At 40.3% G+C, this 18,506-nt stretch overlaps 1 protein-coding gene across 2 annotated transcripts in view; it reads right to left on the reverse strand.

Annotated features, from left to right (window-relative positions):
• PAPPA2 (pappalysin 2) overlaps positions 1 to 18,506 on the reverse strand; it is a gene marked incomplete at its 3' end in the record, with an annotated part of 286,538 nt that overhangs the window by 63,219 nt on the left and 204,813 nt on the right. Inside the window, exons 15-16 of one of the 2 annotated variants that reach the window (XM_084251295.1) lie at positions 14,041 to 14,215; positions 12,643 to 12,856 (exon numbers count right to left, since the gene is read on the reverse strand). In XM_084251295.1, the coding sequence (XP_084107421.1) occupies positions 12,643 to 12,856; positions 14,041 to 14,215 (389 nt within the window). Of the gene's footprint in view, positions 1 to 12,642; positions 12,857 to 14,040; positions 14,219 to 18,506 lie in introns of both variants that reach the window. The other variant, XM_084251294.1, reaches the window with a different exon arrangement.

The raw sequence follows: 18,506 nt of genomic DNA on the forward strand, positions 1-18,506 counted from the left end.
GTGGGCTCTGAGACTCTTGCTTCTCCAGCTTTGACTTGGCCAGGAACTTGGGGGGTTGGGGGGGCGACTTAGAAGGAGACACAAGGATGAGGGACACGTAGAGACACTTGGAAGAGCCACGCAAGTGAGAGGCAAGTGGAAAGGCTGTCCTTGCAGAACAATGACAGTCATTGTCTTGATTTGTACGTTGATTTTGCTCCTTTTGTCTCAATTTGTCTAGCCCCTTTCTTGTTGTTCCCCACCAGAAGGTGCCTTAGACTTATGGCAACTTTTTGGGCCTCTGTGGCCCTGCATTGGGCCAACCCTGTTTGCCTGGGCATTTGTGCATGACGGGATGGCTAATAATCAGTTTTATCTCTATGCGCACTAATTATATATATTAAAGATCTATCACACAAAGGGTCTGCTTCCTTTGCCTTTATGCACATGCACGGCCAAATCCTTTAGAACATGCACCTCTTAGTGATTTGGGGTACCCTGGGTCACATGTTAACAGTCTGTTTCCTTGAAAATCATTAATGAAAACATTGATTTATTCATGATTGTCCAACTCCTTTGCATAAAGTACCTGAATTAAGAGCTAAGATACACTTTGAAATCATCAATGGTTTGCATTTCTAAGAATGATGATATTAGACACTAGATTAATGCATGCAGACAAGCCCTCACCAGGACAGCAACTCCAAGACTTCTTAATAGTCTTGTCCAAGTCATCTCACATGAAACATTCTTCTCATTATATTTTCTCATTTCCTTTATTTTCTTCAACCCAATGGAGTCAGGGAGCCTAAATTATCTCATTTTACAGATAGGAAACTACACATTAAAAACCATGAAGTGACTTTCCAAATGCCACACAATAAACAAGTCACTGGCAAAAACAAGAATACTACTTGAAGTTTTAAAATCATGACATAACACCCTGACCACTAGATCAGAGGCTTGCAAATGATGTTTGTGAAGCAGCTCCATCAGAATCATGGAGGAGCCATTTAAGAACCAAGATTGCCAGGCCTAATGAAATAAATCTCTGGGGACGAATTTAACACTATATATTTTTTTACTTGCCAGCAGTTTTTATATGCAGTCAAGTTGGCAAACTACTAAAAGTATGTGACTTTTCTATTCTAGTAATAATAAGCAATAGATATGGAAATCAGAGAGCAAAATCACCCACCTAATCATCCTGACCAAAAGGATGGATGATTTCTTTGCAAAGACCAAACAAGATAACTATAGGCAGACAGATTGCTCTGTAAATGGTGTCATGAGAACTCAGGAGTAAGAGATTTGTATTTATTTTCCCTCTAACTACTCCAGACAAAGCACCACAATTTCCAAGTTAGAAGATGCTTTTTCCAATTTCCAGAACTTGTGGCACCCACCTAGTGCTGAAAATCCAGCTGTGCTCTTTCTGCTTTTTACATCATTGCCAGAAATAAAGATCATGTAATCAAAACTTGGCTGAAAATTTGATTGATGTTGCTTGAGGCACACATGAATTTATCCCATCCTTCTATCACCACTGCAGGATTTTCAAAAGCAATATTTATTTTCCATTGGAGAAAATAAAATCATGATTGCTGAGTTCAAGAGAATTAACATGTTTTTACCAATCAAAGTCATCTGGTATCTCCAGTGGGTAGTCCCTTATGAATAATAACAACAGTTAAACAATAAATTCTTGAGCCCTGAAGTGCTAGGCATTGCACAGAAGACTCTCTATCTATATCATGTTATTCTCCAACCCACCCTATGTGATAACTAAAAACAGAGTTCTTGGTTCCTTTATCTACACACATGGTCTTCCTTAATCCTTTCCAGCTCAGTGAATAATATCACCATCTGTCTGTTACTTAGGAGATATCCTTGGTTGTTTCTTCTTACCTTTATATCCTCAGATGCCCAATTGATCTTATTCAATCTTTCAGTAAGTTTTCTCAGTTTTATCCCCAAACATCTCTAGCCTCACTCCTCATACCTCTGCACCTTCATTGCCATGAACACTACCCCAAGTTCACTTTCTAATTGGATACTCCATTTCTCTATTCATGCCCTTCCTATTTAGTCAGCAAACACCATCAGATGGAGCTTTTATAAAAACAAATAAACTAGTTCATGTCATTTCCCTACTTAGAATATTTTGTTTGTTCCTGTACATGAGATAAAATCCAAACTTCTCACTTTAGCCTACAAGGTGCTGTATGACCTTGACATACTTTCTCTAGCCTCATATTATGCCTCATTCAACTTCTATAATGTACTTTGCTTATACTGAACGTAGAATCCCAATCATAACGCTAGCTCTTTCTTAACAAAGAATGCTAGCGCCAGTCCTCTTTGGATGCTTTTCTTTTTGGAGATCTCTTGACTGGCTCCTTCTTTTTCATCCTATTTAAGAATTATTTTCACCTCCACAGAGCATTCTCATTTTACACCTCTAATATTTTTGGTTTGTTATAAAAATGGCATCATATCTTTCATAGAATGCATACTCCATAATTTTTTTGTTCATTGGCTTTATTCACATATTGCCTTTCTCCCCTATCTGAAATACAACCTTGGTGAGGACACACCTTATTTACTTTTATAGCCTAAGGTGCCCACACAATGCTATACATTATATGCACCAATAAACATTGGTTCAATGAATGCTTACATGTTTATTTTATAGAAGCGGTAAGAAAATTTTAGAAAAGTAAGATAACATTTCTGGGTTATCTAATTAGCTAAGGGCAGAGCAGGGATTAGTATCATGATCTATCTGAAGCCAATGCTAATTCATGACACAAAAGCATTAGTATTCCTAGAAATGGAACTACAGATACATTACTTCCTGTTTGTACTGTGTATCTAATGTTCCATCACAAAGAATATCCCTAAAATAGAAACTGTAGGAACCAATCACCTCTTTCCATAGCTTAGATTGGGAAACTGAAGAATTAATTGGATACGCATTTTGCCTGGCACATGGTCAGTGTTTGAAATTAGAAAGCCTCTTTACTAAGAATAAAGTTTATTCCTTCTCTGTTTCGGTATAGTTCCTGGAACAGGACCTGTGTATTCAACTGGGAGGCTGTCAGAAATGTCAACTCCCAGGCTGACTCAATCAGAATCTGTATTTTAACAAGATCCCCAAGTGATTCCTATCAACATTCAAATTTGAGACACACTGACCTAGACCATGTTAACAGACACAGTTCTCTACCCCATTCCAGACAGAACTAGCAGCACTTGCAAATTCCACACCAGTTTTTCCTTAACAAATTGCAGACCTGGTTTCTCAAGCCAGTGTTTTAAATGGGGAGCAGACAGACTCCAGGTATGTCTAGTCTACAGCCGATCCTAGTCATTCTGCACTCTCTAACACCAGACACCCCAGGTCTGGCCACAATTCATTCTATTGGCCACAGTCCATTCTATTGTGGCAGCAACAACCCACCTGATATATTGGCTTTGGCCTTCCATGCAGCCCTGACTTAAAAAAAAAATGTCCCTTATGAAGTACTTCTCCCACATAAAATACAGCCTGTCACAATGAGCATCTTACTAAGTCCTAAAAGAGTGTGGACAGTACTGCTTCTAAGCCCAACCCTTCACTTCTATTTTTGGACTTTCTGTTCTCCCATGTGGCATGTCCAGTCAAGTCCTGCCTCCAGATCTGACCATCTAACTCAAATTTAAGGCCACTTCTCCATCTATCACAGCTGCTGCCTGAATTGTCCAACATGCAGCCTCTTTCAAGTTCAACAGGTTCCACTTAATCTCTTTTTCCATGAATTTCTGGACTCTCACACACATTTTCCACACTGCCAGAGGGTTATCTTCCTAACAAATCTGCTCAGCTCATCCCTGGATCAAAAAGCAGCCTGAGGTTTCTGCAATGCATACACTTTAAATCCAAATATAAGCAATAGCTATTAACATGATTCTGCAGAATTCTAAATCTGATTATTTTCATCACTAAAAGAAAAGGTAAGGTCACAATCAAATTGTTAACCCCAGCAGACTGAGAATGGGTTAGCAGGAGCCTGAGTCAAGGATGAGGTAGGAAAAGGAAGACAGGAAGGAATATTAGGTTGAAGAAAATCCTCCTGGCTTATAGATAACAATCCAGCATTTACTCACATTAGATTTAAAAAGTTATTTTTCCTGATTAATAGAGAAATCTGCTGTCAATAAAAGATCGAAAGAGGAAGGACAGTTTCACAGTATGATGTTCCCTAGCTTGGGATTGAAGGTCACAGGGAAATTTATGAGTTTGACAGAGGCTGTGTTTGAAGAGAAGGAGCTATGCATGTCAATCGCCAAGTTCTGTGAAGCCTGCAGCAGTGAGCTGGCCTGCACCCGCTTGTGTATTTGATTGGCCAAGGCTTGGAGCAGAGATTCAGTTGCTTTGATGCCAAAAAAGACTGTAATAAATTAGCCTAAAGCTCACATTATCCTACAATGGCAAGAGAATTGAGGACTCCTAGGATAAACTTTGAATGTATTTACTGTAAACACCAATTATAAAGCCAGACAATGTCTTAATGGAAGGAAAACAAATTTCTATTTCTCACAGATGCATGAGTCCTCATGCAGATTACAGCGGGCTCCTTGAGCAAATCATAGAGAACACGTGTGTTTCTTTATGTAAGTTTAACATGGATTCATATATGTATCTGCACATTATTATGACTGAGAAATGAGGTCAATAATGTTATTGATTCTTTAAAAAATTACAAATCCAGGATACTTAAGGAATTTACTCATTGGTCTTCATCACATATTTCTATTTCATTAACCAAGTCCTTCTTTTCCTTCCTATAGTAGGATAACTTTAGTTCAATCTCAAAGATGCAAGTTATGGTTCAAAAAGATCAAAAAGAAAATTTAAATCTAGGTAATGTTTTCAGGACATGCACTTTCCTCTTCTCCCAGGCCAGTTTGACCTTATTTAATTTGTGAAATGTGCCCTGCTATATCTGGCTGACTATTTCATTTCCATCTCTCTTCCCCCACATTTTTTTTTTTTTCCTGTCATGGTCCACTTGAAGCCACTGCAGTACTTTCATAAATCACTGAAATGACAGCAGAATGAGATGAAGCATACATGATGGGGGAGGGGAGTGGATATTTGTAAATTTAATGAACTTTTTATTTTTCTATGTGTGTGTATTTTGATAGGGAGAGAAAATGCTCTCCACCCCTGTCTCTGGCAATCGAATGCCTGTCCCTTATACTTAGAATGCCAATTCTTGTGTTTCTGTTCTATGTTGCTTTTCTGGAGCATAGGAACCATTCATGCATGGGACACAATAGCCACTGCTAAAAATGTAGGTGAATATATATTGGGTGTGATAGAAGTTTCCTGCTAAACACAGCAGAAACAACAGTCATTTTGCAAGAACATTAATCTGCTGGGATTAATGAAGATGATGACGGTGGGTGGTGATGGTGATGATAGTGATGAAAAACAGCAGCTTTTACTGACCTAAAAGCTTAAGATGACCAAGAAACATGCTTTACGTCTATTATCTGATTTAATTCTTCCCAAAACCTACAATTGTTCCCATTTACTCCATTTTGTGAGTAAGAATAGAGATGTTCAATAGAGATCAATAATTTGCCCAAGGTCAAAAAGTTAATGAATAGAAGCTGGAATTCAAATTTAGATTTCATTAACCCCAGAACCTGGTTAATTAACCACCAATGCAAGAGCTAAATCTTGGCTTAAGAAACCTTTTCTAAGGGGCCCCCTGACAGTGCAGTGGTTAAAGTCTTGGTGCTATCAAGCTATTCCCAGCCAGGGAGCTAACCCACATGGCATAGCAGACCTTTCCAGTCTCGCCTGCTGCTCCCCTCAGCAGTGCATTTCAGTAGATCTGCCTATTCTGCTCTCCGCTCTGTCTCTGGCGAATCCTCTCACCCCCTGCAATGTTGACCTACACCCCAGTTCTTGTATGCATAAATAAATAAAAATAAATCTTAAAAAAAACTTTCTAGAAATTAGACAAAATTGTCTTTTTAAGAAGCATTAAGGAAGTGCTTAATTTTATTTATTTTTTTAAAAGATTTATTTTATTTATTTATACAAGCACTGGGTACAGTCAGAAGCGTGGGAAGGTGAGAGAATTCACCAGAGCCAGAGCAGACTGACGAAGTACACTGCTGAGGGGAGCAGAGGGCGGCAGGAGAGGTCTGCGCGCCATGTGGGACCTTCGCCCAGAGACCAGGGATCGAACCGGTGCTGCAGCTTCGCAACCCAGCGTTCAACGGCTGCGCCACCGGGGAGGCCCGGAAGTGCTTAATTTTAAAACTCAATTCTAAAAATCTTAAAAAATTTCCTAATAGAATATTCTGTTTTCAAAGAAAATATAGATCCAATCCTTTTATGTATATGAATGGAGAATGATGAATCAAACTTTTTGGGAAAAAGAAAATATAAGCTTGGTTTCCATTCAGGCCAGCTATAACCTTACATTTATAAACTAAGATTGTGTCTGTGTCATATTAGTGTCATATTAGTGCTATAATATATTACCAATGCTCCTTGCCCTCAGTTTGTAATAAATTGTTACATATCATTTCTCTCAAATGTGTTACATTATAGTGTTGTAACTCTACTTATTGATTCAATTTTATTTTATTTTATTTACTTTTGTGTAAAAGAAATGGAGTGTAGGCAAGAGGTGCAGCGGGGTGAGAGGATTCACCAGAGACAAGAGTGGGGAGCAGAACAGGTGGATTTACTGAAATACACTGTTAAGGAGAGCAGTGGGTAAGGTAAGAGGTCTGCTGCACATATGTAAATTAATTCCCTGGAGGGGATTAAACTCAGGCCCTAGCAGTGACAGTGCTGAGGCTACCAGGGAGGTCCCTTCTTATTGTTCCTGTTAAACCAGAAAATAAAATACGGACTTTAAGAATTGGGAACCAGTTGAGATTTTCCCTTATTTTACAGATATAGAAAAACAGGCCCAGAGAAATGAAGCAATTTGCTCAAGTTCAAAAGCCTTATTAGCAAATGTATGGGATTTGGAGTCAGAATGGTTCTATTTCTAACTTTACCACATGTTGGCTGAAATATGGTGGGAAGGCTGCTTAACAGCACTCAGTCTTAGTTCCCCATCGGTGATAGGGAACAATGATATACTGAAATGTTTTATTATTGCACTATATCAAATTATACATTACTATAACATTATATTATGTATACTGTATAATATATCATTTTATTATAAAATAGTTTATTAGCATGATGAAAAATGAATGGATTATGGAAAGTGCTTAACACACACAGCACATAGTGATGAATCACCATCACCATCACCATCATCATCAAGGCAATAGAACAGAACTTAGGCCTTATGCTTTTTAAGTCAGTGACACATCAAATGATCTTTCTATGTGTGTAGACATGGTGTCAAGCACACATTTCTAGCTCCAGGGTCATCCCAGGCCTTGGCCCCAAATCAGACCAGACAAAACCCACTGAAAGTTAGGTTAGCAACCAAACATTTGTTAAATAGTAAATAGTCACAGCGTGAGGCCTTTTTATTGCAGTCCTTACCCACCTTTGTGTTTAAAGAAGTCTAATAGATTTATGAACTTGGAAAAGTGGATACCATTGATGACCCTCAGACAGGATGACTATAATTATTCATAGGAAGGTCTGACTATGACATAACCTTCCAAATGGCACTTTGATTAATAACTTATAGAGGGAGATGCTATCTAGAGAAGTTAGAAGGCAGGGATAATGGAGAAATTAAATTAATTATGGACCCTAATGAGATTAACCTAACCTTCACACATAAAGGTAACACCTAATTAGAAAAAGATAATAATTGAAGTAAAAGATAACGTAGACTTTAATATGGTCATTTTTTTTATAAAGATTTATTTATTTGTTTGTTTGTTTGTTTGTTTATACAAGCACTGGGTACAGTCAGAAGTGTGGGAGGGTGACAGAATTCACCAGAGCCAGAGCAGGGAAGAGAACAGACAGACCGATGAAATACACTGCTGAGGGGAGCAGCGGGCGCGGCAGGAGAGGTCTGCGCACAGTGTGGGACCCTTGCTCATGGCCAGGGATTGAACTGCAGTGGGCAGCTTTGCAGCCCAGCACTCAACTGCTGCGCCACCAGGGGAGGCCCTATAATAAGGTCTTTTTAATAAATTATTTGTCCAATACCTTTATTTCCTAGGAAGTCAGGTTAATCAAATAACCAAGAAGTGGTTGATGATGATGGGGAGGTGGAAGTAAATTGTGTGGCAGAAAAAGTAAAGGGCTTCAAGGAGAGTACATGTGCTTAAATTGGAGTAAGAAAGAACTCCTGAAACTACCTAAATTCTAGCTTCTTATAATTCTGGTTCCTATTTTCTCTATTACCACCAAAAATAAACTCATTCCAAAGAGACATGCAAAAATGCTGCCACACTAATTTTGAAAACAAATATTATTTTGGATTTTTTAAGGAAAGTCAAAATCCCTTGACTAGTATTGTTCTTAGAGAACTAAGATTCCACTTTATTAGTGCTTCTTGATTTTGGCTGCATATTAGAGTGATCTGAGGAGATTGGCAAATCATTGATGGGTCCCATTCTCAGAGATGTAATTGGTCTGAGGTGTGAGCTGGATATAAAGATTTTTGAAATCTTACTAGATAATGCTAATGTGCAGCTTGGTACAAGAACTATTGTTCCAGGGACCCTAATGAGAGGCTAATCCTTTTTCTATTATTATTAGTTTAGACAGAGTTTTACTAATCAAGCTTAAATGTTTGTTGAATAAAGTTAAAGCTGCATGAAGAATGATCATTCCTCATGTTTTGCAGATATTTGCTACACAAGAAGCATACACATTTATTTTTAAAGTTTTCATCTACTCTAAACACTTGAAATAGAGATCTTTACCACTTTAAGAGAAAAAAAAAAAACAAATCTCATGGTGATTTTTCTTATGAATGCAGTCTTTTCATCCATTCAGAAAGCATTTAAGTATCTACCGACAAATGTACTAACCATTGGGCTGATGATGCTCAGCAAATATTCTGGGCCAGTGAATCTAAGCAAAACAGTCTATTGTGGAATCTATACAGCTAACCAGACCATTTATACTCAGTGAAATAAATGATGCTGTCAGGGAAGGTCTGGATGTAATGGGAAGGCAAACAGAAACAAGCAGAAAAAGAAGGTCTATTTTTTATAAACTCACTCCCTGAGACTATGATTATTAACATTGTAGTCATTTCTGACTATTGAAAAAGAATGATAAAATTAGACTTTCAATATGGAAAGTCTAATTTCGGGGATGTATCATTTATAACATTCACTCTCTTGCTGTGATCCACTTAGCGTTGTATTGTGAATGTCTTCCCCCTGTCCTTAAATAGTCTTTCTCCATTTTTAATGGTGACAGGACATTTCATGATGGAGTGCCATCATTTGGCTGCAGTAGATAATGGGAATTTATTTCTGTTTTATTGACTTTGCCCCCCCCAAGGTCCATTTACCCTCTTCAATTTCCCTCTGGGAAATTCATGGGTACTCTGGGGAACTTAGGGGACTGTTGACTCCACCCATGATTTCCAGGTCTCGGTGCTTGACCCACGCCTAAGTCCTGGCACTCCCCTATCCTCAGCACTATATCCCATGTGGGCTGTGTCACCTCCCCCAAATCGTGGGGAGAAAAAGCCTCCCTGCACTCCAATTCCTTTCTAAGCGATGCTTCAAGGAAAAAAACACTCATGAGAGTGGGCACAGAGGTTGTGTGCTCTTTGAGGCCAAAAATTATGCCTTATTTGTGTGTGTTTCTTTTTTCCTAACTCAGGGGCTGGCATGGGCATGCACGTGAGCTATGTGCCAGCTACAAGTTCATCTCGACCAAAGAGCAAGATCAGATCCAGCACTTATCTTCATTTTCCCTTGAAGCAATGTTCAATAGACTTGAGAAGACGCAGGAAGGGAATGTGCTTGGCTGATAAGTTTGGTGGCAGTTTCCTTCTTTTGAAAAGAAATGAACAAAAAGTAATATCTTGCACATGTATTAAACTTCACAGTTTAGTAAGTGCTTTCAAGGCATTACCTTCTTTCAGCCTGGGCAGAAATAATTACTATCCTTCACACTGTGAAAGCAGGAACTGAGACATAGGGGTATTTATTGACTGGGTATTTCTTGTTCAGAGCCGTGCAAATGACAAATTGTGAATCTGACTATCATGGGGTTTTTCCCGCTACACTGTACAACTGCATAAAATGTGCCCGCTCTGTCTGGATTCATTTCCCTTTCTCTTTTTCTCAATTTCTTCTCTTTCTGCTGCATGTCCTAGAAAAGTACTTGAGGGCCCTGTTTGTACAACTCTGGGCTCTTTCCACCAATTAAGGAACAAGGCTGATGTAGTTCATTGGGTAAACACCAGCAGCAAATGACAATCATTTACACTGACAAGCAAACTTCTGATTACCCATCCACTGCCTGCTATGGAAACAGGTGTAAACCAAGATTTAAATCATTTTACACAGTATGGTAAATAATTGAATCTCTCCTCAGCATGGTGCTTGCGAATGTCAACGTTTGAGCCAAAAACCAACAGGTGTCAATCACATTCTGATGCAAGCCTCCAGTTTCTCAACCAGAATAGATGGGCCAACAAATGGCCCTTGATTGCCCCTGCCCAGAGGTGGGGAAGCTGGCAACATCAGAAGTGCACAGTAAGGCAGAAAGTTCTGATGAATAGAGGAAGACTCACTGTTCCAATAAAAGCTCAGTCACTGATCCTGAGAGCCAGGGACGATCCCTCCACCTTTAATTCCTCCTCCCCTTGAAAGCCGCCCCCTTTATTTCTCTATCCCTCTCTCTCTCCCTCTCTCTCTCTCTCCCCCCCTCCCTCTCTCTCTCTCTCAAAATAATTCTTCCATGCACTGTTCTGCAGATACCTAGTTGACTGCAGGTATATAAAAAAGAAGGCATGAAGACAGAGGGGAAAAGCAGCAGCTTCAGGCTAGCTACTATACCATTCTCACTTAAAGATAACCCGGGTTCTCATTGCCTAAGCAAATGAGCTAGGTCCTATGAAAATTACATGCAAATGTGTTTGCAGTTGTCAAAAACAGTTGCCTATACCTGCCAGAGTCCACTGAACCAGTTGTGCCTCCTATAAATTTTCATCAGTATTATTCATGTTCTAATCAATGTAGATCTTGTCTCAGGCTGAGAAGGCAAGCAGGGGTGGGGCTTATCTGCACCCCTCCTACATCTGAACCTGAGCTTTCTCTGGAATGGCAGGTCCTGGGCTAAGTCACACTTAATAAATCCCATATTAAGAACACTGGGTATTAACTAAGGGAATGGCAAATGCCAGTCAGAGAGTAAGTTTCCTGATTTTCTTTTGCCCCTTTAGAAAATTCTAGCTCGCCATCAAAGTTCGTACCTTCTGGCATCGTAAGCAATACTATGGCTTGGATGTTGTTGGCTTAAAAAAATCATCCTGAAATACAATCTGTGGACAGATTTTAACCAAGTCCTGGGTAAGAAATGAATTTAATTTTCTCCTGTACTGACATAATTTATGGTAGAGAAAGAATAGCTTCTACTTACTGAGCACAAGGAGTTTCTTCTCTGAAAACTTTCTGTTTGTTTAATTTGTTCAGGAAAACTTTCCTTTCCTGGTCCCATTTATCAAGCAAAAGACACAAGACAGGCACTGGGCTGGGTATGCATGATCACCTTTCACCCTCAATTCAATGCCCTGATATGGGCAGTAGCTTCAATCAACAAAGAAAGATCAAGACCCAAAGAATGAAGTAACGTGCTTGGGCTACCTCAGCTGATAAAGGAAGGGCAGACTGGGATTTGAAACCCAGTAGGGTTCTCTTCCAAGTACTTCTCTTAAATTATGCCATCAAACATTTGTCCTTTCTGTTCTGCCAGATTTTCCGAAGAAAGGCACTCTTGTCTTCCCAGTCTATGAGTGTGTCCACAGAAAGGAAGGAGAAAACAGAGAGAGAGACTATAATAACTATATTATAGCTATAGCATAGCTAATACATTTTGAGTTTTATAATAACAATGAATCTACTAAACCTTGTGTTTAATACATATTAATTTAGTTAGTCCTGACATCAGCCCTATCAAATAGATATAATAATTATTATCATTTTCATTTTACAGATGGGAAAGACTGAGGCAAAGGAAGAGACCTATCCAGCATCACACAGCTAATAAGGGTCTGAACTGGAGACCAGTCTAGGAAGCTTCTCCCAGGGGCATAATCAGAAGCCTCCAAGCATCCTGATGAGAATGTTCCAGCATGTGGTGGGTTCCGGTGACAGACATAACATGTGGGGAGTTCCTAACCCTTTCAAGGAAAATGATAATTAGGGCAGAGAGTCTGTATAAGCATGTATTTTAGACTATGGCGCTTCCATGGGAAAGGATGCCTCTACAGAAAGCACACCTGGCTAACCTGTCTGTCTTGACTGGATAATACACCTGTGCATGTGAAGAGAGTGCCTACAGAAAAACAGACACAAGCCATGGACAATCTGGATGGTCTTAATATTATTTCCAAAATAGTGTCTAGATTTACATGTGAGGGACTAGGATGCAAGTAGGAGGATGGACGCATTGGACAAACCAGAGGTGACCCAACTTACTTCCTGACTTTATTCTCCACGCTTTCCGCCACGTAGTAGCCAGGTTTGCATTCATATCGGCAGACGGACCCCACGTCGTGGTTGCCTTGGAGGCAGTGAGGCAGGAGCAGGTTGGCATTCGGGATCACAGGAGGGACCCCACACTCCAACTTGCAGAAGGCTTCGGGGAGAGACCAGAGCCCATCTTCAAGACAGGTCAGCCATGGGCTCAGTCCTGACTCCAGGAAAGAGAAGCATAGGTTGCTCAAGACCGAGAATCCAGACATATAATAATTGAAGAAAAGAATGAAAACTCAAGGACAATCTCAGAAAGTCACAGTATTCTTTGTTGAGCAACTTCTCTAAAATATCAGGTCAACAGTTTATCCTCTGTTTTACCCACAGAGCAGTCAGCATGGTCTCTTAAAAGAACAGAACTTAGATAACTGCTTCTTGATTTGAATGAAAGGGAGGTTATCAACTCAATCATTTCTTTACTTCTGCACTAGAAATAATAAAAATACAGCTGTGACATTATCATGGAAAGCATTGTAATAACAAGAGATGACACGTTTTTGGAGCTTATTAAATACCATGCACTGTGCTAAGCATTTTACCTGTATGCACTTGTATAAGCAAACTTCAAACCTTAAACAACCCTAGGATAGAGATTACCATCATTATCTCCTATTTTGCACATCAGAAGATTGGATCTCATTGGCTTGCCTGAGCTAGAAGACGCAGAGGCAGAGTTTGAATAGGTGATTTGATACAGATTCTGTGCTTAAACACACACCGTATATCCTAGTAGGATTCACGGTTTCTCCAAGCACAAGCCATAAACTTCTGCAGTAGCATCTCCATCCCTCCCGAGACATAATAAAGCACAATCTGTCAGTGCAAGGCTCAAGAATCTGCATTTATAACAAGTCTCGGGGGTCGATGTTAGGCGCCTCAAAGTCTGAAAAGAGGTTAATAGCTGAGTGGAAGGGAGGGTCAATGAGAGTGGCTTCCACGCCCTCTTCATCTCTCATAAGCAGTACAGCCAGGGACAAATCCTATCACTGTGTTCTCATCTATAAAACAAGCTTAATGCATCTAACATTAGAGGATGGTTGTAAATATTAAATTTTAAAATGTGCATGATAAACTACTTTGAACACTGATACTGTCAGGAAACTGTTAGTTGGCTTGACTCTGAAGGACATCTAATTAAATTGAACAGGAAAGTTGGCATATCTCTCATTAAGGAGATCCTTCCAGGGAGCTGGGGTAAAGAATGGTGTTACCCTCTGGGACTTTGCTGGTATTATCAGAAAAGGGTGGCATAGCTGAGCACTGGGGTGAGAAGATTCTGGAGTATTGCCAAACAAAGGAACTGAAGAGAGTTTATGTAGTTCCTGATGGGTCAGATAATACCTTGAAGTTTGGCTGGTGGGACACAGGTGATTAAGCAGCGTTTCAGGAAGTCTGTCCCTTGTGAGCAGTAGAAGGTTGCGTAGTTCACCAAGGAGGGGTCAGGGACGCCACAATCCAGGGGCATGCAGCTCACAGCCCGGTCCCAGTGCCCAGAGGAACACGTGAGCAGCACTTCCTTCTAGAAACAGAGACATTTTCCTCTGTCAAAGTCACATAAAGAGGTTTGTCAAAACACATTCCCGATCTTTGGAAGAGTCCCGGTGATGATTTGTGCAAACATTTCAAAAAGGTAAAATTATCTTGCCTTTCTCCTTCAGTATGCCTTGTTTTATTTTTTAATTTTTTTAATTATTTATTTTTATACAAGAATCGGGGTACCGGCCAGAGATGTGGGAGGGTGAGAGGATTCACCAGAGACAGAGTGGGAAGCAGAACAAGCAGACTGACGAAATACACTGCTGAGGGGAGGAGCGGGCGAGACAGGAGAGGTTTGCTGAGCCATGTGGGATTCTCGCCCGGCTGGCCACGATCGAACCTGCACTGCAGAGGCTGTGGACAGCTTCACAGTGCAGCGCTCAACCTGCTGCGCCACCAGAGAGACCCCAATATGCCTTGTTTTAGGATATAGCCACACAATGCCTTGGGACTGTACTGACTGGTTACAGGCATCTGCTAGTGTGAGAGAATCACCAAATGGGGATGCTCCTCCAGGCCAACTGTTGACTGCCCTCACCAAACTCCTCCAGATCTGCTCCCTTCTCATCGCAACCTGCTCTGTTTCTGTGCCTAGGGATCCTGGCCCTTTGGATTTCATGCCTCTCCCTTGTGTTTGGGGTCAGCACCAGGGCACTCTGGCAGGAGCCTGGAGAGAAAGTGAGGAAAAGAAGAGCCTTATTCTTGCTTCCCCCTCCATAAGGGGTGGCTGCCTGCTGGCTTCTCCTTTTAGCAACCCTCCTCTGTGCTCTCCTCCTCTGAGTTCTGCTCCCTGCATAGACGTCTCAGGCCTAGAGGTGATGCCTTTCACTCTGGGGTCCTGCATGACCTCCTTGTAATCTCCTGTTCACATCTTTATAAATCCCTTTATTAAATCCCCTCAAATTACCTACCTTTGAGCTTGTCATCTGTCCTGCTCAGACCCTTAATGATGAACCAGCTGATTATGCTAATGAAAATAACTGTCCCCACTGAGAGTGATGCATAGTGTCTCAGAACAACAAGGCAGTTTTCAAACCTTGTGTCAAATTTTGAGAGATTCCAGCCATATACTTGGGCCTGTCACTGCAGTAGGGTGGCCTTAAAGTGCATCACCAGTAATTAAATGAGGTGATCCTGAGCGCCTAGAGGGACCACATTCTGCACTAGGTTCAGAGAAACAAGATGCTCTCTCCTCAAGGAACTAAAAAATAAGTTCTACCAGTGGATCAGATTACATATTCAAACAGTGGCTCAGATAAATGCCTGAAGAAGGAAGAAGGGAAAAAAGGAGAATGAGAGAGAGGAAGGGGTAGATGAAAGAAAATGCAAAGATATATTTTTTGTTATACCCTACCCACTTCTATAATGATTTGGGAGAATACAATACAAAGAACACAAATGATAAAGGAAGTAGAAACAGGACTAGGAAGAACAGAATCTGAGGTGTACAACATAAGTAGTGTTATGGACACGTGTGTGTTTTATGGGAGAGAGACAGTGCTGCTGGGGAAGGTGCCCAGAGAGGCAATTCGGGAATTGGCCTCAGAAAGGTCAGTAGGACTTCCCAGCTGCAGAGGGAACTGAGAGGTGGGGTGGAAGGGTTGAGAAGAAGGTGTTCAGGGTAGAGGGAACAGAACGAGCAGGGACCTGGAGACCTGGACACTCACGATTTGTTTGGGAAAAGAAACACAGCTGTCACTCTGGCCAGTGGGTTACCAAAGGGTAAAGAGAACATGAGAAAGAGAAGAGATTCTGTGGCTGGGCCAGAATCCTGCTGGGAGATCACAGAGATATGAAAGCCAAAGGTAAAATGATTAGTGAGAGCACCTGTTCCTCCTTACACCAGCTCCTGGCTAGCTGCTTCTGTTAGCTTCCCAGTATTTCCCTGTTGCCTGCCAGAAGGACCCAGTTCAAAGCCAGTCACATTGTTCTGTTTAGTCTCAGTGCTTGTGTCAACACAAAGTAAATATCTCCACTGTCTTGTGATCATGAGCTGGGATTATATGATCTCCTTAGCGGGGCTAGCCTCGGTGATAGTAGCGGTCAGTTGGAGAGCCTGCTGCCCACTTCACCACACGGAGATGGGAGGGAGAGCTGCCACCTTCCTCTTTTCAACCCAGAGTCTGCCCCCAACACACTTATCACCAACCACAACAATCATTTAAAGAGTGTCTCTCAAGACTCTACATATGTCACCCGGTTTTCTCCTGGTTTCATTAAGTATTGTATGTTTGTCTCGACTCCTCATTTTAATACACTGCAAACAGTCCTTTCTTTTCTCCTCCACTTTATCCCACAGGTTTATTCAGTCCCTACATTAAAAAAATTCTTTCTCAGTCTATTTCTTTTCTAGTGTGGTTTAAGATGGGTTAAGAAAAGGTAAGAGCTAAGATTTCTGCCTTTCCGTCTAGAGAACTCTGCTTTTCTTCTTGTCATAAACCAAGAATGTGGCACCTTAAAGAATGTGAAAGCTGTTTCTCCCTCTACAGAACCTAAACCACCTGAAACCAAGGATTGTTTCCTTAAATTCTAACCATCCATCCCAAGAAAACTATTCTATGGATTTACAAACCTACTAAGCAGTTAATTGACACAAAAATGAAAAAAAAATCCAATTTTCTGAACTGTTGATAACTGACTATTAATTATGCTTTTGCTCCTTCCTCATCATAACACAAATTTCTGGTTCTCCCCTTAAGCACCACTAACTTTTACCTCACATGTCCTTTCTGTCTCTCATATTATGGTCATGTTTGTTCATGGTTGATTTCAAGTTTAAAATTTCTCTCCACTCCTAGGTATTTACCCAAATGGCACAAACATTAATTCCAAAGGGCACCTGCACCCCTATGTTTATAGCAGCACTATTTACAATAGCTAAGCTATGGAAACAACCCAAATGCCCAAAAATAGATGACTGAATCAAGAAAATGTGGTGCATATACACAATGGAATATTACTCAGCAATCAAAAAAGATAAACACATGCAGTTTGCAGCAACATGGATGGAGCTAGAAGGGATCATGCTCAGCGAAATAAGTCAGAAAGAAAAAGAAAAATACCCAATGGTCTCACTCATAGCAGGGATTTAGAAAACCTAAATAAGGGACCAGGAAAAAGATTAATTGATACAAAGTAAAAATCAAAATCAACAAGCAACTATGGGCCAGAGACGCACTGTCGTGGAGTAGGGAGTGGGATGCGGGGAGAGGAAGGACTAGGATCAAAATAAGGGGGCGGTGCAATTGTATGGGGAATATAACCAAAATGAAAATGCATACATTGTGCAAAAATGAAAAATGATGTAAGAATTATACAAAATAAAATACTAAAAAAAATCCCTCTGTAGAGCATTGAAAGCGCTCTAAAGGAAATACGGAAAACAAAATTTTTAGATGAGCATTTTGTTCATAATACACTATCATGTTCATAGTAATGGCAGCTTAACAGAGATTGTGGGGTGCCTATCATATTCAGAGGATATTAAAAGTTTTTTAATCTGTCATCATAATAACTCAGCGATGTTCTTTTGCTCTAATCAGTTTCCAAATGTGGAAACAAACTTGAGAGTCTCATTTTCTTAAACAAACTGAGAGTCCCTTTTTCTTAAAAGATACTCTTTTGTTTGCCTTTTACCTAAAATCACACACCTAATAAATAGTGGAGCCAAATTTTCATTCTGGGTCTATCTCCTGAGCCACAATTTTATTTTTTTTCTTTCTTTTTTCTTTTTTTAATAATTATTTTTAAAATTTTTTACATCATTGTTCATTTTTAAACAATATTTGCTTCTCTCCACCCCCTCAGGTATAGTCCCCACAGAGTTTCCTTCCCAATGCACCCGTGCACCATCACCTCAGTCCCCTGTGCTCTTCCCTCCCTCCCTCTGATCCCTCTCCCTCCTCCTCCCCTGCAGGATGTCTCTGGTTTATAATCATCTGTTTTTGCTTTGTTGTGTTTTGTACTGTTATTATTTTTTTACACTGATGTCTTACTTGGTTCCCCTATATTCCTGCTATAAGTGAAACCATCCAATACTTTTCTTTTTCCTCCTGGCTTATTTCACTGAGCATAATTCCTTCTAGCTGCATCCATGTTGCTGTGAACGGCATGAGTTTATCTTTTTTGATTGCTGAATAATATTCCATTGTGTATATATGCCACATCTTCCTGATCCAGTCATCTATTTCTGAGCAATATTTTTACCCTCCAAATCACCTTGAAATTCTGGAAATTATGCTGTGGTAGCTTGTAGAAATTTTAAAAAATCA

The sequence above is a fragment of the Talpa europaea genome (assembly GCF_964194135.1).
Source record: "Talpa europaea genome assembly, chromosome: 12".
In the NCBI taxonomy this organism is placed as follows: Eukaryota; Metazoa; Chordata; class Mammalia; order Eulipotyphla; family Talpidae; genus Talpa; species Talpa europaea.